Source organism: Phragmites australis, chromosome 1, assembly GCF_958298935.1.
Source record: "Phragmites australis chromosome 1, lpPhrAust1.1, whole genome shotgun sequence".
NCBI lineage: Eukaryota > Viridiplantae > Streptophyta > Magnoliopsida > Poales > Poaceae > Phragmites > Phragmites australis.
In genome coordinates, this window is record NC_084921.1 from 50,729,559 (window position 1) to 50,746,324 (window position 16,766).

General features: G+C 46.3%; 3 protein-coding genes across 3 annotated transcripts; 2 read left to right on the plus strand and 1 right to left on the minus strand.

The window, feature by feature from the left end:
• The first annotated feature begins 376 nt into the window (after positions 1-376).
• On the plus strand, positions 377-3,172 carry LOC133925438 (patellin-3-like). The gene is made up of 4 exons (XM_062371370.1): positions 377-1,807; positions 2,255-2,379; positions 2,463-2,604; positions 2,702-3,172. The coding sequence occupies exons 1-4, from the start codon at positions 593-595 to the stop codon at positions 2,954-2,956; spliced, it is 1,737 nt and encodes a 578-aa protein (XP_062227354.1). The 5' UTR covers positions 377-592; the 3' UTR covers positions 2,957-3,172.
• Positions 3,173-7,407: 4,235 nt separating this feature from the next.
• On the plus strand, positions 7,408-8,480 carry LOC133890617 (protein STRICTOSIDINE SYNTHASE-LIKE 10-like). The gene has a single exon (XM_062331078.1). The coding sequence runs from the start codon at positions 7,455-7,457 to the stop codon at positions 8,478-8,480; it is 1,026 nt and encodes a 341-aa protein (XP_062187062.1). The 5' UTR covers positions 7,408-7,454.
• Positions 8,481-11,827: 3,347 nt separating this feature from the next.
• Positions 11,828-14,307, minus strand: LOC133925447 (uncharacterized). The gene is made up of 5 exons (XM_062371378.1): positions 13,865-14,307; positions 13,655-13,786; positions 13,320-13,554; positions 12,993-13,215; positions 11,828-12,745 (listed from the first exon to the last, which is right to left on the minus strand). Exons 1-5 carry the CDS (start codon positions 14,240-14,242, stop codon positions 12,637-12,639), a joined length of 1,077 nt encoding a protein of 358 aa, XP_062227362.1. The 5' UTR covers positions 14,243-14,307; the 3' UTR covers positions 11,828-12,636.
• Positions 14,308-16,766: the final 2,459 nt, after the last annotated feature.

Sequence of the window (16,766 nt, forward strand, 5' to 3'; positions counted from 1 at the left end):
TTTTCTTTCGGGAGAGAAAACAAAGTTAACATAGGATCCATTGCGTGCACATTTGACTCATGCCGTCCCATGGATCCATTGTGCTGATCGTGTCTGAAATATTGAAATGCAGTCGCAGACTAGCTACTACGGATGGGCGGGATCTGTGAATCTATTTAGTTCAATTTAATTAACTAATTAATCATTTAAAATAACTATTATTTAATTTAAATTAAATTAAAATAAATCTACGGATATCTACGGATCACTCCAATTGTATCGTCTTCAAAAGAAAAAGAAAACGCTCTTTAACCCGTCATTAATCGGTACTAATCAGTTGCATGATGCGGGGCCCACCCAGCCGCGCCACCTATCTCGCCTTGGCCTTCCTTCCTCGCCCTGCTCTGGTTTGGTTCTCTTCAAGCCAGCCACCGCAAAGAGCGCAGCAAAGCTGGCTGGACTCCCTCTGACAGCTCAGCTAGCCTCGCTCCTTCCTTCCCTAGCTCCCTATATCTCTCATCCCCTGCATCCCCTCGAACCCTAATCCCAGCACAGCGCTCCACTCTCTCTCTCTCTCTTTCTCTCTCTCGTTTCCAAAGCGTGCCTGAGAGAGATGGCAGAGGAGCCGCAGCCAGAGACCGCCGCCGCGCCGGCCGCGTCTGAGGTGGTCGTGACCGACGCGGCGCCGGCGGAGGCGGAGAAGAAGGTCGAGGTGCCTGCGGCGGAGGAAGCCGAGCCTGAGGACGAGGCGGGGAAGAAGGTTGATGAGGCGGCGGTCGCCGCCGACGATGCGGGGGCCATAGAGGGTACTGGGTCGTTCAAGGAGGAAAGCAACCTGGTGGCCGACCTGCCCGACCCGGAGAAGAAAGCGCTCGACGAGTTCAAGCAGCTGATCGCCGCCGCCCTCGCCGCCGGTGAGTTCAACCTTCCTCCCCCTCCGCCGCCGCCAAAGACCAAGGCCGAGGAGGCCAAGACCGAGGAGCTGTCCAAGGAGGAGTCCAAGGCCGAGGAGCCGGCCAAATCCGAGGCGCCGGCGAAGGCGGCAGCGGAGGAGCCAAAAACCGAGGCGGCCGCGGAAGCTCCGGCCGAGGAGGCGAAGGCGAAGGCGGCGGCCGAGGACACCAAGGCTGATGCATGGGCCGAGAAGGCCAAGCCGGTCGAGCCGGAGCCGGAGCCGGAGGAGAAGACCGTCGTGGTCACCGAGGAGGGCACCACCAAGACGGTGGAGGCGATTGAGGAAAACGTCGTGCCCGCTGCCGCCGCCACAACGGAGGAGGCAGCGGCGCCGGAAGCGGAGGCGCAGGCGGCCGCGCCTGAGCTCGTGCTGATCTGGGGAGTGCCGCTGGTGGGCGACGACGAGCGTACGGACACGGTGCTGCTCAAGTTCCTGCGCGCGCGGGAGTTCAAGGTGAAGGAGGCCATGGCAATGCTCAAGTCCGCGGTGCTCTGGCGTAAGCGCTTCGGCATCAACGCACTACTCGACGCCGACCTTGGCCTGCCGGAGCTGGACAAGGTTGTGTTCTACCGCGGCGCCGACCGCGAGGGCCACCCCGTGTGCTACAACGTCTACGGCGAGTTCCAGGACAAGGATCTCTACGAGAAGGCCTTCAGCGACGAGGATAAGCGGGAACGCTTCCTCAAGTGGCGCATCCAGCTGCTGGAGCGCGGCATCCTGTCAAAGCTGGATTTCGCGCCCAGCGGCATCTGCTCCATGGTGCAGGTCACCGACCTGAAGAACTCGCCGCCCATGCTCGGCAAGCACCGCCCCGTCACCCGCCAGGCCGTCGCACTGCTCCAGGACAACTACCCTGAATTCATTGCCAAGAAGGTAACGGCTCTATTGAATTGTTGACTTGGAATTTTGCAGCTGCAGGCCATTACGAATTTATGATTCAAAATGCCATAGTGTGATTCGAAAATTTAGCTCGTTAATGTGAAAGATTCCTTTCTTTGCGCGATTTAGTTTAACGTTGGGAGTGAATGATTATGCCAAAGCTTACTCATCGGGTACTGTCATAAAAGGTTGGACCTTTATGGTGTCGTGGGAATTTTTACTCTGATCCGGCTGGTTTGAAGTTGACTGTTGTCTTTTGGTATGTGCTTTTGGTAATCGTAGTGCAAATCGGGATATTTTCTTTTTCGTATATGTCAGGCTTGGACAACTAGTGAGTTGAGACATTGTTTACTATTACCGATTTGAAGTTGATTACAATTTGAAAGTTACTATTTCAAATGTGGAATGGTATCATAAAATTTCGTTGGTCACCTTGCACAGGTGTTCATCAATGTGCCATGGTGGTATCTCGCTGCCAACAAGATGATGAGCCCGTTCCTCACACAGCGCACCAAGAGCAAGTTCGTTTTTGCTAGCCCGGCCAAGTCAGCAGAGACCCTCTTCAGGTTTGGCACGCAAAATTCTTGACAGTTGCGTGCATATTAGATCTTCCAGGCATTGCTTATAAATTATTTCTAACCAAATTCAGATACATCGCGGCTGAGCAAGTTCCTGTCCAATTTGGAGGCCTCTTCAAGGAGGATGATCCTGAGTTCACCACCTCCGATTCTGTCACCGAGCTCACTATCAAAGCCTCATCCAAAGAAACCATCGAGATTCCTGTCACTGAGGTTGTCCCTTGTGTACATTCTAAATTACTTCTCATGAACCTTGCAGCACTTAGATTGTTGATACTAACAGCTGTTTACAAATGTGCTACTTTTGTAGAACTCGACAATTGTATGGGAACTCCGGGTGCTCGGTTGGGAGGTGAGCTATGGCGCAGAGTTCACCCCCGACTCCGAGGGTGGATACACTGTCATCGTGCAGAAAACAAGGAAGGTGCCCGCCAACGAGGAACCAATCATGAAGGGAACCTTCAAGGTTGGTGACCCCGGCAAACTTGTGCTAACTATCAACAACCCTGCATCCAAGAAGAAGAAGCTCCTTTACAGATCGAAGGTCAAGAGCACCAGCGAATGAGTTTGAGGTTGCATGCAGCCGCCTGGGTCCTACATTTACATGATCAACAGTTCATGTCAGCATTCTATATCTGTTTAATTAAGAGAGGGTGCAGCCTTTTGGTTTGGTTCTTTAATTTATTGGTTTGCTGTTTTTGGTTCATATTCTATATTTGTTTAATTAAACCAAAGTGAGCTTGTTTTTGTGAAAGTAATTGGAAGAGAGGGTGATAAGATAGTAATGACATTGTGATGAATGGTTTGTTGAGGGCCGGGGGGGGGGGGGAATTGTGGGAAGGACTGGGGAATGTTACTCCTCTGTAGATCTGTATGTACATTGCATCTCTGGATTCTCATTGATATGTTAGCTTTACAGTACTTGCCATCATTGTTACTCTGTATGTTCTTCTCTTCATGTCCTTGTCTGTTAATGGAATGCTGTGTGCCATCCATGGATGCCAGGATATCTCCAACCATTCTCTGCCCGTTTCCAGCAAGAAGGGTTGTCTTCAGGATCGGTTGCAGAGATTGGTGATCATTGACTCATGGTTGCACTGAGAATTACTTACTGCCATTCCCTGTTTACTGACAGCACTTCACGTCTCATTAGGTAAAGGATGCGACTAAAGCAAGACATGTTTCAACTAGGGTTTAAAAATAGGATGGTAATCGTTTTGTTATCGTGGTTACCGGCTAATTTGATCCACACAAAAATAATTTTTTTTTTAATAAAATTCGATCTATTTTTATCGAATTCTACTAAATTACTATACGGTTATTGACCTAGGTGGTTTTTAAATTCTATCGAATTTGTGAATCCTACCTTTTACAAGCGCATTTCCTGTTTCAACCTCGTTGCATAGACTCGCTCACCTACCTGGACTGCATTCCAAAAAACAAGCAGTAAAAGGACAAGGCTGCAGGCCAAACGCAAAAGGGAAAGCGCCTGTGCTGCTCAGCGTGGGTGGAACATCCAGAGGCGCTGCCGCTCGTTCCAAGGCTGTCATCGTGTTCCTCAAACGACAACATGGGAAAAGAAAAACCAAACGAAGGAAAAGCGGGGCCGAAACAGCTGTTGCAAATAAAGAAGGCCAAAGAACATTGCTCGGCCAAAGCTCGCGTCCCCTTTGGCCATACCAGCAAATGCCAGTACTATAATGTCCAGATTGGCCATGCGCTCGGCGCTTTTAGGGTCCGTTTGGTTCAAGGGATGAGGTGGAATGGGATGGGGCGATCCCTGTTTTTGTGTTGTTTGGTTCAGGGGCAGCAGGGATGGGATGATCCCTCCTGAGGAATATTCTCTCAATATGCTGGATGAAGATATCCCTCAAAATATATGGGATGAAGCCATCCACCTTTGTTAATCATGCACATTAGTAAAATGATTAATGATATTAGTATACTTGTATTACTTATTAGTACATATTACTACGAGATTAGAATTTGTAAGGGTTAATGTACTAATTATTGCTAATTAATGAGCTAATTAGAGTATGATTATGGTTAATTAGTATATTTTATTGTTAATTAGTAATGATTATGGCAAGAGTAACTTAATACATGTTGGTGCATGTTGATTAGTGTATTATTAATAATTATTATTTAAAATTAAAAAATATAATTAGTTGATGATTCTCATCCTCATCCGTCCTCGTCCCTCCAACCAAACAAAAAAGAGACTCATCCCATCCAACCAACCAAACAAAAAACAGGATCATCCCATCCCTAAAAACAGGGACGGCCCTATCCCATCCCACTTTGTCTCCCAACCAAACGGACCCTTAATGGCCGAATCGAGGGAGCTTTCGTTCTCTGTGGGGGAGCTCTGTGCTAACGAGACGCGTGTCGTTGACAAACGGGGGCCGCCGATGGTGGCTCGCGGTGTGTGTTTCTGCTCCGTCTTTGCGCAAAGGCCGGGGAAGGGGAGGTAGGGACCCTCAACGGGGAAATTCTCCGCCGTGGGTGCCCTCGCGGCATCGCCTGCAGGAAAATCCCATAAGATAAATTTTTGGCATTTGTTATGACCGGCACACATCAAATTAACACAAGATATAAAATAAATGGACGTCACTACTGTAAAAATTAGCATAAATATATAATAGCACAAGATAGATGTCTAAAACCATTAAAAAATAACATAATGCCAATGTTTAAAACCACAACATATAAGAAAATCCGGGGCCTATGGAGATATGGGGACAGGGGGATGAGAACGTACCCACCCCGCTCCACAACATGAGGGAAAGAACCCTCGTAGAGGGATAAATAGCCCCATCCTCACCATTTTAAAGGGGAATTACCCGATTTTTTTAATAATAATATTTTATTAGAAAAATGCAAAAACATTATTTAATATGGGAAACTTGCAAAAATATATTCCAGATGTCACTTCAATTACTAAATAAGGTGTTATCGGCAGTTAAAATGCTGACTAGTTCCTAAGATAGCCTATCGGCAGTGGGATATGTCAGCATACTAACTGCCGACATGTCCTGTGTCATGTGGATGATATTCTAGCTACCTTTTGTGTATTTCAACATATTTAAGTGACAAAGTGTTCAACTATAAAATGTAGATATCGTTGATAGATATAATTTTCATATAAAAATTATTTCAATTCGAGATCATATGAAAAAAGTTATGTTTTTTTATTTGAATATCATTTGTTGGATACAAGACCTGTCGGCTTCGATATGAGCTCGTCTCACCTCCACATGTATGCCAAATGGAATATCGACACTTCAATTGTTGATAACACCCTTAGTTAACTATTGGAGTACCGACTGTCAACTATTTCTACAACTTTTTCATTTTGAGTAATATTTTTACAATTTTTAATAAAAATATTTAAAAAAATCAAATTACTCGTCGTTAACACGGAATGGGCCATGACATCACTAATTGCACGTATCTAGTGATTGTGTTTGGTTGCGTGTATTTAGTGAGCCAGGCTCATTTGAGCCAAGTTATGTGTATGGAATGCTATTTGTTTGATTGACTATGTATGCTCAATCTAGCTAAAAAGATATTGAGTTTGGTTGCATATACGAATATATGTTGCATGAGACTAAAATAAAAAATAAGTGTTAACATAATATTTATTTTGTATAAATACATTATGTAGTATTTAATTACCATTATTAACTGAGCGTATGCCTGTATCTTGCAAGTCTAGCTTTGAAGAAACACAAATTATTTTCGTTTCTGTAGAGCCAAGCTAAAACAATATTTTTTTCACCGGTAAACTAGATCCAAATACCCATCTAAACAACAAACACCAGAAACTGCATCCCGGGAGCTGGCCGGGCCTGTACAGACAACCAAACGCCCCTGATTGATTGGGTCCACCGTCCCGTTTCGTCGGAAAGACGGGCTCATGATTGATTGGGTGGACATGCACCTCTGTCGTGTTTGACGTCCGCGCGCCCATTTATTTAGGCAGCATCGGACGTGTCTCCCCAACTCTAGTGTTCCGCCGTGGCGGAGCCAGAATGTTTGCTCCCAGATGTCAATGGAAGTACTCGCATTTATCTGGACCTCATGCTCTGGATGCAAGAAGAGTTTGGCCCGGGGTGGTGGAGCCGAGGCCAAAAGAGAAAGCCGAGCGTGTTTGCTCGATTGGAGGCGTAAATCGGGGACTGACTCCTAGGCATTTCAAAGGACAACCCAAATCTTTTCGGTTGAAAATCAACCAAGAACTGAGCAGCCGGTCATGACGAAGATGAACAAGAAGCCCTCCCCAGAATTGCGTTCCCCCGCCCCCCGGGGGGTCCTGGCATCCCGGTTCCATTTGGGTCCACCGTCCACGCCGAGCTAGCTGGGAAAGCACTGTGCATTCATCCGTACGGATCGCACGTCGATGATGAAATGCGCTGCGAGTGCACAAGCGAAATACAGGCATCGTTCTTGGGCGACTGGACCAGTCCAGACCGTGCCGCGGTGCAGGGACCAACCGGACAACCGGGGTCCGTGGCCATCCGTCCAGGCGGTCCATGGTCTGGAAACCGGTGCGAGTACAGCTCCGTGCAACTCCACTTGCCCGCCGATCTACAGCGGAATCTGGATACTCGTGCTCGGAGCTAATTCTTGTTCGTGCGCACGGTCCTCGCAACGTCCCAATAATTGTCGTCTGCCTCTGCAATTCATATGTGGTCTGCTTAGCATACACACGTTGTCGCGACAAGGCCCCCTGCAGGTTCGTGTCACGCACTCGCGACCTGCGAGGTAGGCAAGGTAAGGAGTCGTGGAGATCGGCATGTCTGGGTTCGAGTCGTGAACTCGTGATCTGACGCGGCCGAATAGTGTCCGGGGGCAAGTGTCCAACACGGGGCCGGCGGGCCCGTTTCGTGATCGGCGTTCCGGCTCCTAAACGAAATTCCCCAGCAGCGTCCGACTCCGATGACACAACGGCCGGTCTCAGGCCATAAAGCGCGAACCCACCGCGCGTCAAGAGGCACATCAGCAACACGAGAAATCTAGCGACGTCAGATCGCGAGAAAGCTAGTTTGGCGACGCACAACATGGGGCTCAACCTGGCGACGTGGCTCCTCCTTCTCGTCGGCCTAGCTAGTTTCGTCCCGTCGTGTACCGCTGCGCAGATCAAGACCACCGACACGCGCTGGGACTTCCACCTTCCTTTACCCAACGGCGTCACCGGCGCCGAGAGCCTCGCCTTCGACGCCAAGGGCGAGGGGCCCTACGCCGGCGTCTCGGACGGCCGCGTCCTCAAGTGGGGCGGCAGCACCGTCGGCTGGACCACGTTCGCGTACAACGCAAACTACAGGAAGATCCCGCTGTGCACGGCGTCCGTGGTGCCGTCGGAAGAGACGGAGAGCATGTGTGGACGGCCGTTGGGCTTGCAGTTCCACACCAAGACCGGCGATCTCTACATCGCCGACGCATACTTGGGGCTCATGAGGGTTGGACCCGACGGCGGCGAGGCTGAGGTGCTGGCGACCGGCGCGGACGGTGTCCCATTCAACTTCGTGAACGGCTTGGACGTCGATCAGGCTACCGGTGACGTGTACTTCACCGATAGCAGCACGACATATCCGAGGAGGTTTAACACCGAGATAATGATGAACGCGGACGCGACCGGGCGGCTGCTCAAGTACGGCGCGCAGGCGAGGCGCGTCACCGTGCTGAAGGCCGGCCTACCGTACCCGAACGGCGTGGCGGTCAGCCGCGACGGGGCGCACGTCGTGGTGGCGCACACCGTGCCGTGCCAGGCGTTCAGGTACTTCCTCCGCGGGCCCAAGGCGGGGCAGTACGAGCGCTTCGCGGACCTGCCTGGGTACCCGGACAACGTCAGGCGTGACAACAAGGGAGGCTACTGGGTGGCGTTGAACCAGGAGAAGCAGCGGTTGGACGCGAAGTCGGCGACGGCTCCCGTGAAGCACTTGGTTGGTGTCCGCCTTGACTTCGACGGAGTGGAGCACGAAGAGTTGACGGCGGCCAAGGGCGTCACGCTCAGCGATGTGGCGGAGAGGAACGGTCAGCTGTGGTTGGGGTCCGTGGAGCTCGAGTACGTCGGCCTGGTGGCTTGAGCTGCCAGCATTAGCTAGTGTTAGGTTTAGTGATCCGATTAGTAGATAAACAATAGTTAGTTGTTACAGTTAAGCCGTAGCTTCATATGGTCTTGGACACAACCGTGCCTACCATATCACTACCGAACAAAGTTCATTACTGGTTTTCTTTGTTCAGTCTGATGTGTATACAGTATACTTATGTAGTTGTGTGTTTTTGTTTCCATGCAATGTCACCAACCCGGATCATGTCGACAAATGCTCAACTCTTGCTCTCCCAAAATCCTCTGTGACTAATCCCTCCCTGTCACGGCCGGACAAGTGAGGCATCAGCATCGTTCGAACCGTTAGATACGGTACCAAAAGCACCTTCCTTTCCTGAAGAGAGAGACTGCTCTCGCACGGAGGACCGATGTCATGTCCTGTCTCAGGTCCAGCCAAAAGCTTGCGATCGCGATTCCAACGTTAGCGCCGGCCGGCACGCGGCGTCGTAACAGTGAGCAGCAAACAGTGCGTGCCCATATGCAATACCGCAATACGCGCATGCACGCATCGGATTCCTTCATATCTAGCAGAGGAACTGATGGAGTAGTTCAGGTGATCGGTTGTGTCGTCTACTCGTCTCGTCGCTGCCTCGTGACAGGTCTGACCCAGGTCAGGCGCTACGGTTCTTGCCGTTGAAAATTGGTGCGTGTGGTAGATCGTTAAAGTAGATTATGAAAATCTATTATATTATTACTTGAGTGCTAAAAAGAGCCATTATATTCTCTCGAACGGTCACAAAATTATCAGGTTAATAAAAAATATAGATCATTTATTGTTATGAATATTTAACGGTCTATATTAAATCAAAATATTCATATCAAATACTATGATTAATAAATAACTAAATTTAAAATAAAAATTAGCATATTAATATGGTTTGGTAAGAAAAATATCTAAATAAAGAGTCTAAATAGAATAAAATAAATAATAATTAAAATTAGAGTTAGAATAGAAAAAAGATCCATATCAAATTATTATAAAATATTGTCTATGTAAAATCAAATTATCATAAAAATCAAATACCTAAGTAAATAGTCTATTTAAAATAAATTAATCAAATATTATCATGATAAAATGTTACAGTAAAGCTAGCTATAATATTAGCATGAACCACCTTACTAGTACTTATTTAAAGTAGGGATACTGGTTATGAACTGTATGTATCGAAGAAGAAAACACAAAATTTTATATAGGTTCGGATATCCCTTAGGATAACAAACTTTAGTCGTGAAGCCCTTGTCAGATAATTCTCGTCGGGTATGACTCTGTTATGGATCTTAATGAGTTATTTTTGCTCCTATACGACTAGGCTTGCTTTATTTTGTTTATTTGACTTCTTAATTGGAATTCGATTGTCTAGCTTTAGAATCAACATCGCTTTAGATGCGCTTGGACGTACCATCTTCTCTCCTTAAATAGTCGAGTCAAATAAACGCACCATCTTGGAGTTTCTAAATGTAACCTCACCAGATTGTATAACTTTAGAATGTTTGGAAGATTTGTTTATAATCTAGAGAGGGTTTCCATATATAACACAATGAACTCTCTAGAATATTGACATCTACCTTATTTACCCCAACTATTATATCGGGTTAAGAATGTGTATATAGTGGATAACTGTTCTGAGAATATATCATATATCTATTAAATATATATACATATTAATTATTTATTCCTCATCAGGAAGTATATACATACAGGTCAGGTCCTGTACTAAAAGTATGCGTAAAGTATACTCGTACATGCGTCATTTGGACAGAAGAGTCAGCTCTACTTCTGTACGATTACGGAAAACAGACAAGCAACGACTCTGATCTTAAACCAAGACAATTTCGTGAGGACACAGGCTTTTGCCGACCAGTGTAAGCTACTTGCACTAGAAACCGCACAGTCGATTAGGAAAAGGGTGAGCAACTGGCATAAGAAAGGGCAATGGAGAGGGATGAGTTATTGGCTTCCAATCTTCCATCGAACTGGCATAACAAGGAACATCCAATCTTCCATCGAGACATGATGAGCATATGCGTGTCGTTTATTTGCTCTTTTCCTGGACCTTTTCCTCCATTATGTGTAGACCAAGTACTACATTTTTGCTGTCATATCTGCAACGGACCTGAAAGAGGAACAATTTTATACTCAAAAGGTGGCACTCCGGCTAGCATCAGAAAGGAAAAGAAAGAATGGAAAGGCGGAAACCTAAACCGCGTTCCATGTTTTCGGGAACCATAAAAGCTCCGCCTGTTCAGTTTGTAGTCTTGTTAGCCGTATTAACGCTGCTACTTAACTTTCAGCCAGAACACGGTGTGCTTGGCTGCTCGGGTGCGTGAGCTACTCAGACAACGTTCTGAAGCAGATACCCGGAAGGAAATTACGTGAGGCCCGGTCTTTAGTTTAGACCCATGTCGCGCCATGACACGTGCCCACGCGTACACAGGCTCACACGCGCGTGTCGTGCGATCGAGCGTGCACGGCGCAGATAGAGGTCTCACCGGGGTCCTTCGCACGCGGGCCTTATAGAATTTTCGTCCCAGATAACCCCCTACCGAGAACATAGTTTGTAATTGGATCGTTAAGAGGTTAACCACCCAACAAGTATGAACAGTCAGTCGCTTCCTGGCATTGATGCCTGAAATAGCATGCATTGATGCATATTCACTTTATAGAATCGCAGAGGATGTGAAACAGTCACCCGCTTCCATGCACCAAAAAAGGTCGAGCCTTGGATTCCATTTCCATCGAAACGGTCGCAAAACTTTTTTGGAGTCTCGCATGAGTACACCTCGATCAAAGTTCCGAAATTCAGGTCATGTGTCTCGAGGCAATAAGTCTCTTTCTCCTTTCATTAAACAGTTGCTCAAACTTCAGAGCCTAATTGCAATGGTTTCGCGCATTTAAACCAAAACTGATGTGGACATAGGGTGTTTTAGCATAAGAAAGCCTGGTGATCGCCATTGCTCAAAATTCAGTATCTAAACTGAACCAAGAGAAGAACCAAGAAATAGCCCTTACCAACAGTTTAAAAGGTTGCGTCTGTTTTGCAGCGAGTGCAAGTACTATTACTAATAGCATCCGAGGAAACATCATATATGTCATCATGATCTGGCCTGAAGTCTGAAGATCATTTTAGGATGCTTCCTGACACTTTCAGGGATACTATAGCTGCAATGAGTCCTGGATTCCGCAACCAACATAGCCTCCTTGTTCAACCAGACATAAAAGCGTCGATCATGATGACATACTTCTGATAATGTCTCGCTTCGCTCTACTCCTGATCCCAGAGCAACAATTGGCACAAATCGAGTACTGCAACATTAAACCAAAGCGAGTAGGGTCGCACATTTGTGCTTCTCATGGCATGAATAAACTTTCGATGCTGACGCTAACAGTTGGCAGCTTGCCAGCTTGAAATTACAAATATATGTTAGTACAAACTTACAACAAACTGCTTGTATCTAATGATATACATCAACGAGCAGCTACCAGAAGAAAGTACTCCATCAGGAATCTCCTGGCAAGGTACTCGATGGATCATAGTACTATAATTGCAGCTTGTTCCTGACCATTCTTTAAGCTTGTTCCGGATATAAAGGACCCATCAAGACAGGCCTTCCAAGCTTCTATTTTGCAGCTAGCCTGAACCTAGGTAGACTACTCCATTTCCACACATTACTACTGGCAAGAATGTGCGACCACAACTACTTTGGAGCAAGGAAATAGTATACCCAAAAATTTCAGCTAACTGGCTCCTTCAACATTTATACATCCCTCTTTTCATGTTAAGTGATACAGTCTGTGAGGAAGAAACTCAGCTTGTGGAATATTTAGATCATACCGGCTATTTAGGCACTGTTTGGTAGGTATCCACCTCACAGCTCCACATCATATCTTAAGTTTGTAGAGGCATTCGCTTTTTTGCCACTCTGAGGAAGTGACAATTGCTCATTAGCCATCTTGTTCCACATGCATAGACTCAAAGCGGCCCGCATGTCATCCTCAGCAGCAATTGTCACTTCCTTAGAGTGGCAACTGAGCAATTATCCCCCCTCGGTGTACCAACAACTCCATAAATTTCTAAAGCTAAAAATAACCAGCTCCAAGAATTCTTGAATCTAGAGCTCTGCCAAACAAGCCTTTAGCTTCTGCCTTCGTTAAATTTAAGGATGAAGTCAGATAGAACACTGGTGTCATTGGATGTGTTCCTTGTGGATAACCATCTGTCGTCAAGCTGGACATTTACATCCCTGTGGCATGACAAAGGAATAAGTTCAGTTGTCCTTTTAGGCTTTCATGCAGCAACCGCTGCGAATGATGTCTCTAAACATACTTCCACTGCTACATTTGTGTACTCTTTCTCGATTACAAAATGCAGGTTAGTTTTGTAGGTCTGTACTCATCAGTACACTTGCCTATCTAGAATGATTTGAATGTGGTGCATATTAGATTGAAGTTTTGGATATTTTTTGTTACTGCAAAATGGAAAATTCATACCTCTTCAGACTAAGAACTTCATAATTTTTCCGCAAGTAATCTGCATGCTTAGTGAGAGCATCCTGAGCATAATCCTTGCCGACAGTTCTAATTGCAGCTGTATTGAGCAAGTTTTCTAATGAACCATGTTTATTAAGTAGTTTCACTGCAGTCTTTCGACCAAAACCCGGAACCAAGTGCTGGATTCCTGGAACACCGTCTCCTTCATCACCCATGAAGCATCCTGTGCAGCATAACTTCCAATTCATTAGTCAGTTAGATAAACGGTCTCTGAATGGTAAAAAGAAAAGGTACAATCATAGATTGATACCAAAGAAATGAACTCACTAAGGCTTAAATCTGCAGTAGGATCACACTTGTATTGCGCGATATAATGCCTTAGTGTATAAAAAGACCATCGGCCAATCTCGGGAATGGGCATAACTAACTGAACATCTTCAGATATCAGCTGCTTGAAGTCCTTGTCTGGTGAGCCAATGACAACTCTAAAACCTTTCTGTAAAACCTGCTCTGTCAAGGTAGCCACCACATCATCTGCCTCGTACCCATCGACTCTGACAACCTGAGTTTGCCGTTTATAAATTATCAAGCATCAGAATTCGACCTGAGAATACAACTACACAAGTTTATACATTTGTGTTCACTATATCTGGTGCACCCACCGGGACATTGCACTCGCGGAGAACGTCGACGACGCGCGAGTCGGCGCCGGTGCCGACGCCGCGAGCCCTGTGCGCCTTGTACGACGGCAGCAGCCGCCTCCGATACTCGTTCCCTCCCTCCCCGTCCAAAACCTACGACAAGAGAGAGAATTTCAGAAATCACATAAAGATTACTCCTCCTTTGTAGAAAGTCTGGGAGGGTGTCCTCACGGCGACGACGGGGTCGCGGAGGCTGACGTGCGCGAAGAAGAGCGCGAGCCAGCGCGCGAAGGCGCCGAGGCTGCGCTGGGAGCCGCGAAAGCAGAGCGGGTTGACGTCGAGGAAGAACACCCGGGACTTGGCGGGCTTCGCCGAGGCGCCGTCTCTGCCCGCCAGGTGCTTGCGGGAATGCCTCGCAGACGGCGGCGTGCTGGAGACGGCCGAGGCGGAAGTAGAGTACGAAGAGGAGGCAGTGGTGGCTGGAGTCGCGATGGGGCGGAGGGGGCGAGACCTGAGGGGCGCCGCTGCCCCTGTGGCGGTAACCGGAGCTAGCGGCGACGCGGCGACCGCGCCCACGGCGGGCAATGGCAATGTCACTGCCATGAGCATGGCGTTTGGTTTGGTTCGAAGCGGCGGTGGGAGTTGTGGATAAAAGGGCCGGAAGAGATAGAGAGAGAATTTTTTTGGGCTTAAACTTGTTATGGGTGAAAAGTCTATCTTATATCATGATTAATGGGCTGCATTAGTTTTAGTATGAGAGGCCCAACATAATTCAAAATTGCATTATTTCCCAACGGGACTGCTATACAATAGCTAGCTAATTATTTTTATGGTTGCAGTTAAATTTTGTGCCATCAGATTTGCTATGGGATTTGTGCTCTTCTTTGGGCTCTTTAGTTGTGAATGTTGTAGGGGCAAAATATTTGGGTGCAAATGCTCAATTGGGTGCAAAGATGCAAATAATGAACGTGGTCCGTCGGATCTCAATCCAACGTCTCTCGTTCAGGTGGATGGGATCTCTCTTATTCACTTAGGATGTATTTGGTTGGAGGATCAGGTTGGATGAGATATGGCCATCCCTGTTGTTTATGATGGTATGATCCAATTTTTTATTTGATTGGTATGGATAGAATGAGCCAGTTTTCTGTTTGGTTGGTGGGTTAGAATGAATACGATGAATTAGTTTCTGTTTGATTGGATGGATTAGACGAGTTGAGTTGGTTATAATGATTTCTCGATGAGTCACTATTATCCCTTGATTGTGTAGTATTTTGATGAATTTGTGCATTTTTGAATCTGTTTGATTTCAAATTGAATTAAAAAGATAATATCACATAAAATGATAAAAATACATATAAATAGAGTATTACAAAGGAAATCACTTTTTTACTAAATAACCTAGTGTTCAAAACATTTTTATAAATTAGTACATCACATGAGAAGAATATTAGTGAATTTTCCCATATTTTTGGAATTTATTTGAGAAATTAAAAATTACTAGAATTTATAAAAGTATGTTTCTTTGGAGAATTTTAATTAAATATTAGCTTAGAAGTTTTAGATCAAAGCAATTAAAACAGGTTACTAGTGAGATCTAGTTTGCTCATAAAAAAGTTTAAAATTTTTAGACCACCCTTATACTCCCAAATAAAATCAAGAGTTTAATAAAAAGCATGAACAAAACACAACACAAATAACGCACAAACGATGGATGGCTCGGTCCGGCTGTTTTTTGCCTGGATAAACTGATCCAAGATATTAGATAATATTCTCTAATGGTGGTCACCTCATCCACTTTATCCATCCAATCAAACACCATGAAAAGCTAGACGGTCATCACCCATCCAGGTTTATCCATCCATAAAACACATCCTTATGGGCTTGTGTCGGAGGGTGAACTCCTCAAGCGGGGATCCGGAGGGACCCCTTTGAGATTCGGCCGAGGGGATGATTCTGAATCCGTTTTGCCGGTGAAATAAATAGGCGTAAATGTGATGCAGGTGGAATGGAAGGATCGGATGTAGGAAGCAGTAAATGCTTAGGGGATTTTTAGACAGGTTCGGATTGCACTGAGCGTAACACCCTACTTCTGTGTGTATGCTATAAATGCTCTGTGAGTGTCTCTCTGAGTGTTTACTGGGTTACAAGAATATTTATCTAGCCTAGAACTTCGTGCTCCTAGTTCTTCGGTGCTCGTCGTCGGTTTCCGAGGATTGATCTCGTCCGAACTGGTCCTTGGTTTAACTGAACTTGACTTCCTTCTTTCTTAGCTCGTACTGGGTCCTCCTCGTTCTTCGGCGAGCCGCCCGGCATATATACCCGCTGGGGCGGTAGCGTGCACAGAAAGGGATGGCGCGATTTCCGAGGAAGAGCCGCGAGAACTGGAGACTGCTCGGGGGCGGTCGGGAGCTGTGACCCAGCACCTTGCCCCGAACACTCATCACGCTCCACCACCTGTACCACGCTGAAAGTGCATCTAGGCCCCTTATGTGGGTTTTGGCTTATTGATGACAAAACGATTAAGGATCTAATATGTTTATCTAAGTTATGAATATGTTTAAATCTTAGTTGAGAAGACATATGACGTTTGACGCCCGTCGAAAAGAAAGGAGAAGCAACTAGGAGTACTCAATAGGATTTAAATTCTTTTCTTTTTGAAATTGAGTCTAGAATAGCCGCTCTATTAAGAAAGTTGCATTTGATTGCTTGATTAGTGTCTCAATGCTCAAGATATCATTTAGAATCAACAAGTTGAGAGACACACTCACCTACGGACACCAGGTTAGTTCTGCAAAGTTCAATGAGTCCGGATACTCCGGTGTTCACCGGATACTCCGGTACTCAGTATTTAGTCCGGAGTCTCCGAGGTAGACTCCGGCAGAGGGTGCTCGGTTCCGATTTATTTTTGTTAAAAAATGACCGGAGTCTCCGGTGTTTATCGGATACTCCAGTAGTTGGTGAGTTTTAAGGTCAGATTCTCCGAGGGAGACTCCGCCAGAGAGTCTCGGTTAAGTCTTTATTTTTATTGAAAAAGACCGGAGTCTTCGGTGTTCACTGGATACTCCGGTAGGAGAAAAAGTTTTAATCAGAGTTTCCGAGGGAGACTCCGGCAAGGGTGTCTCATTTAGCATTT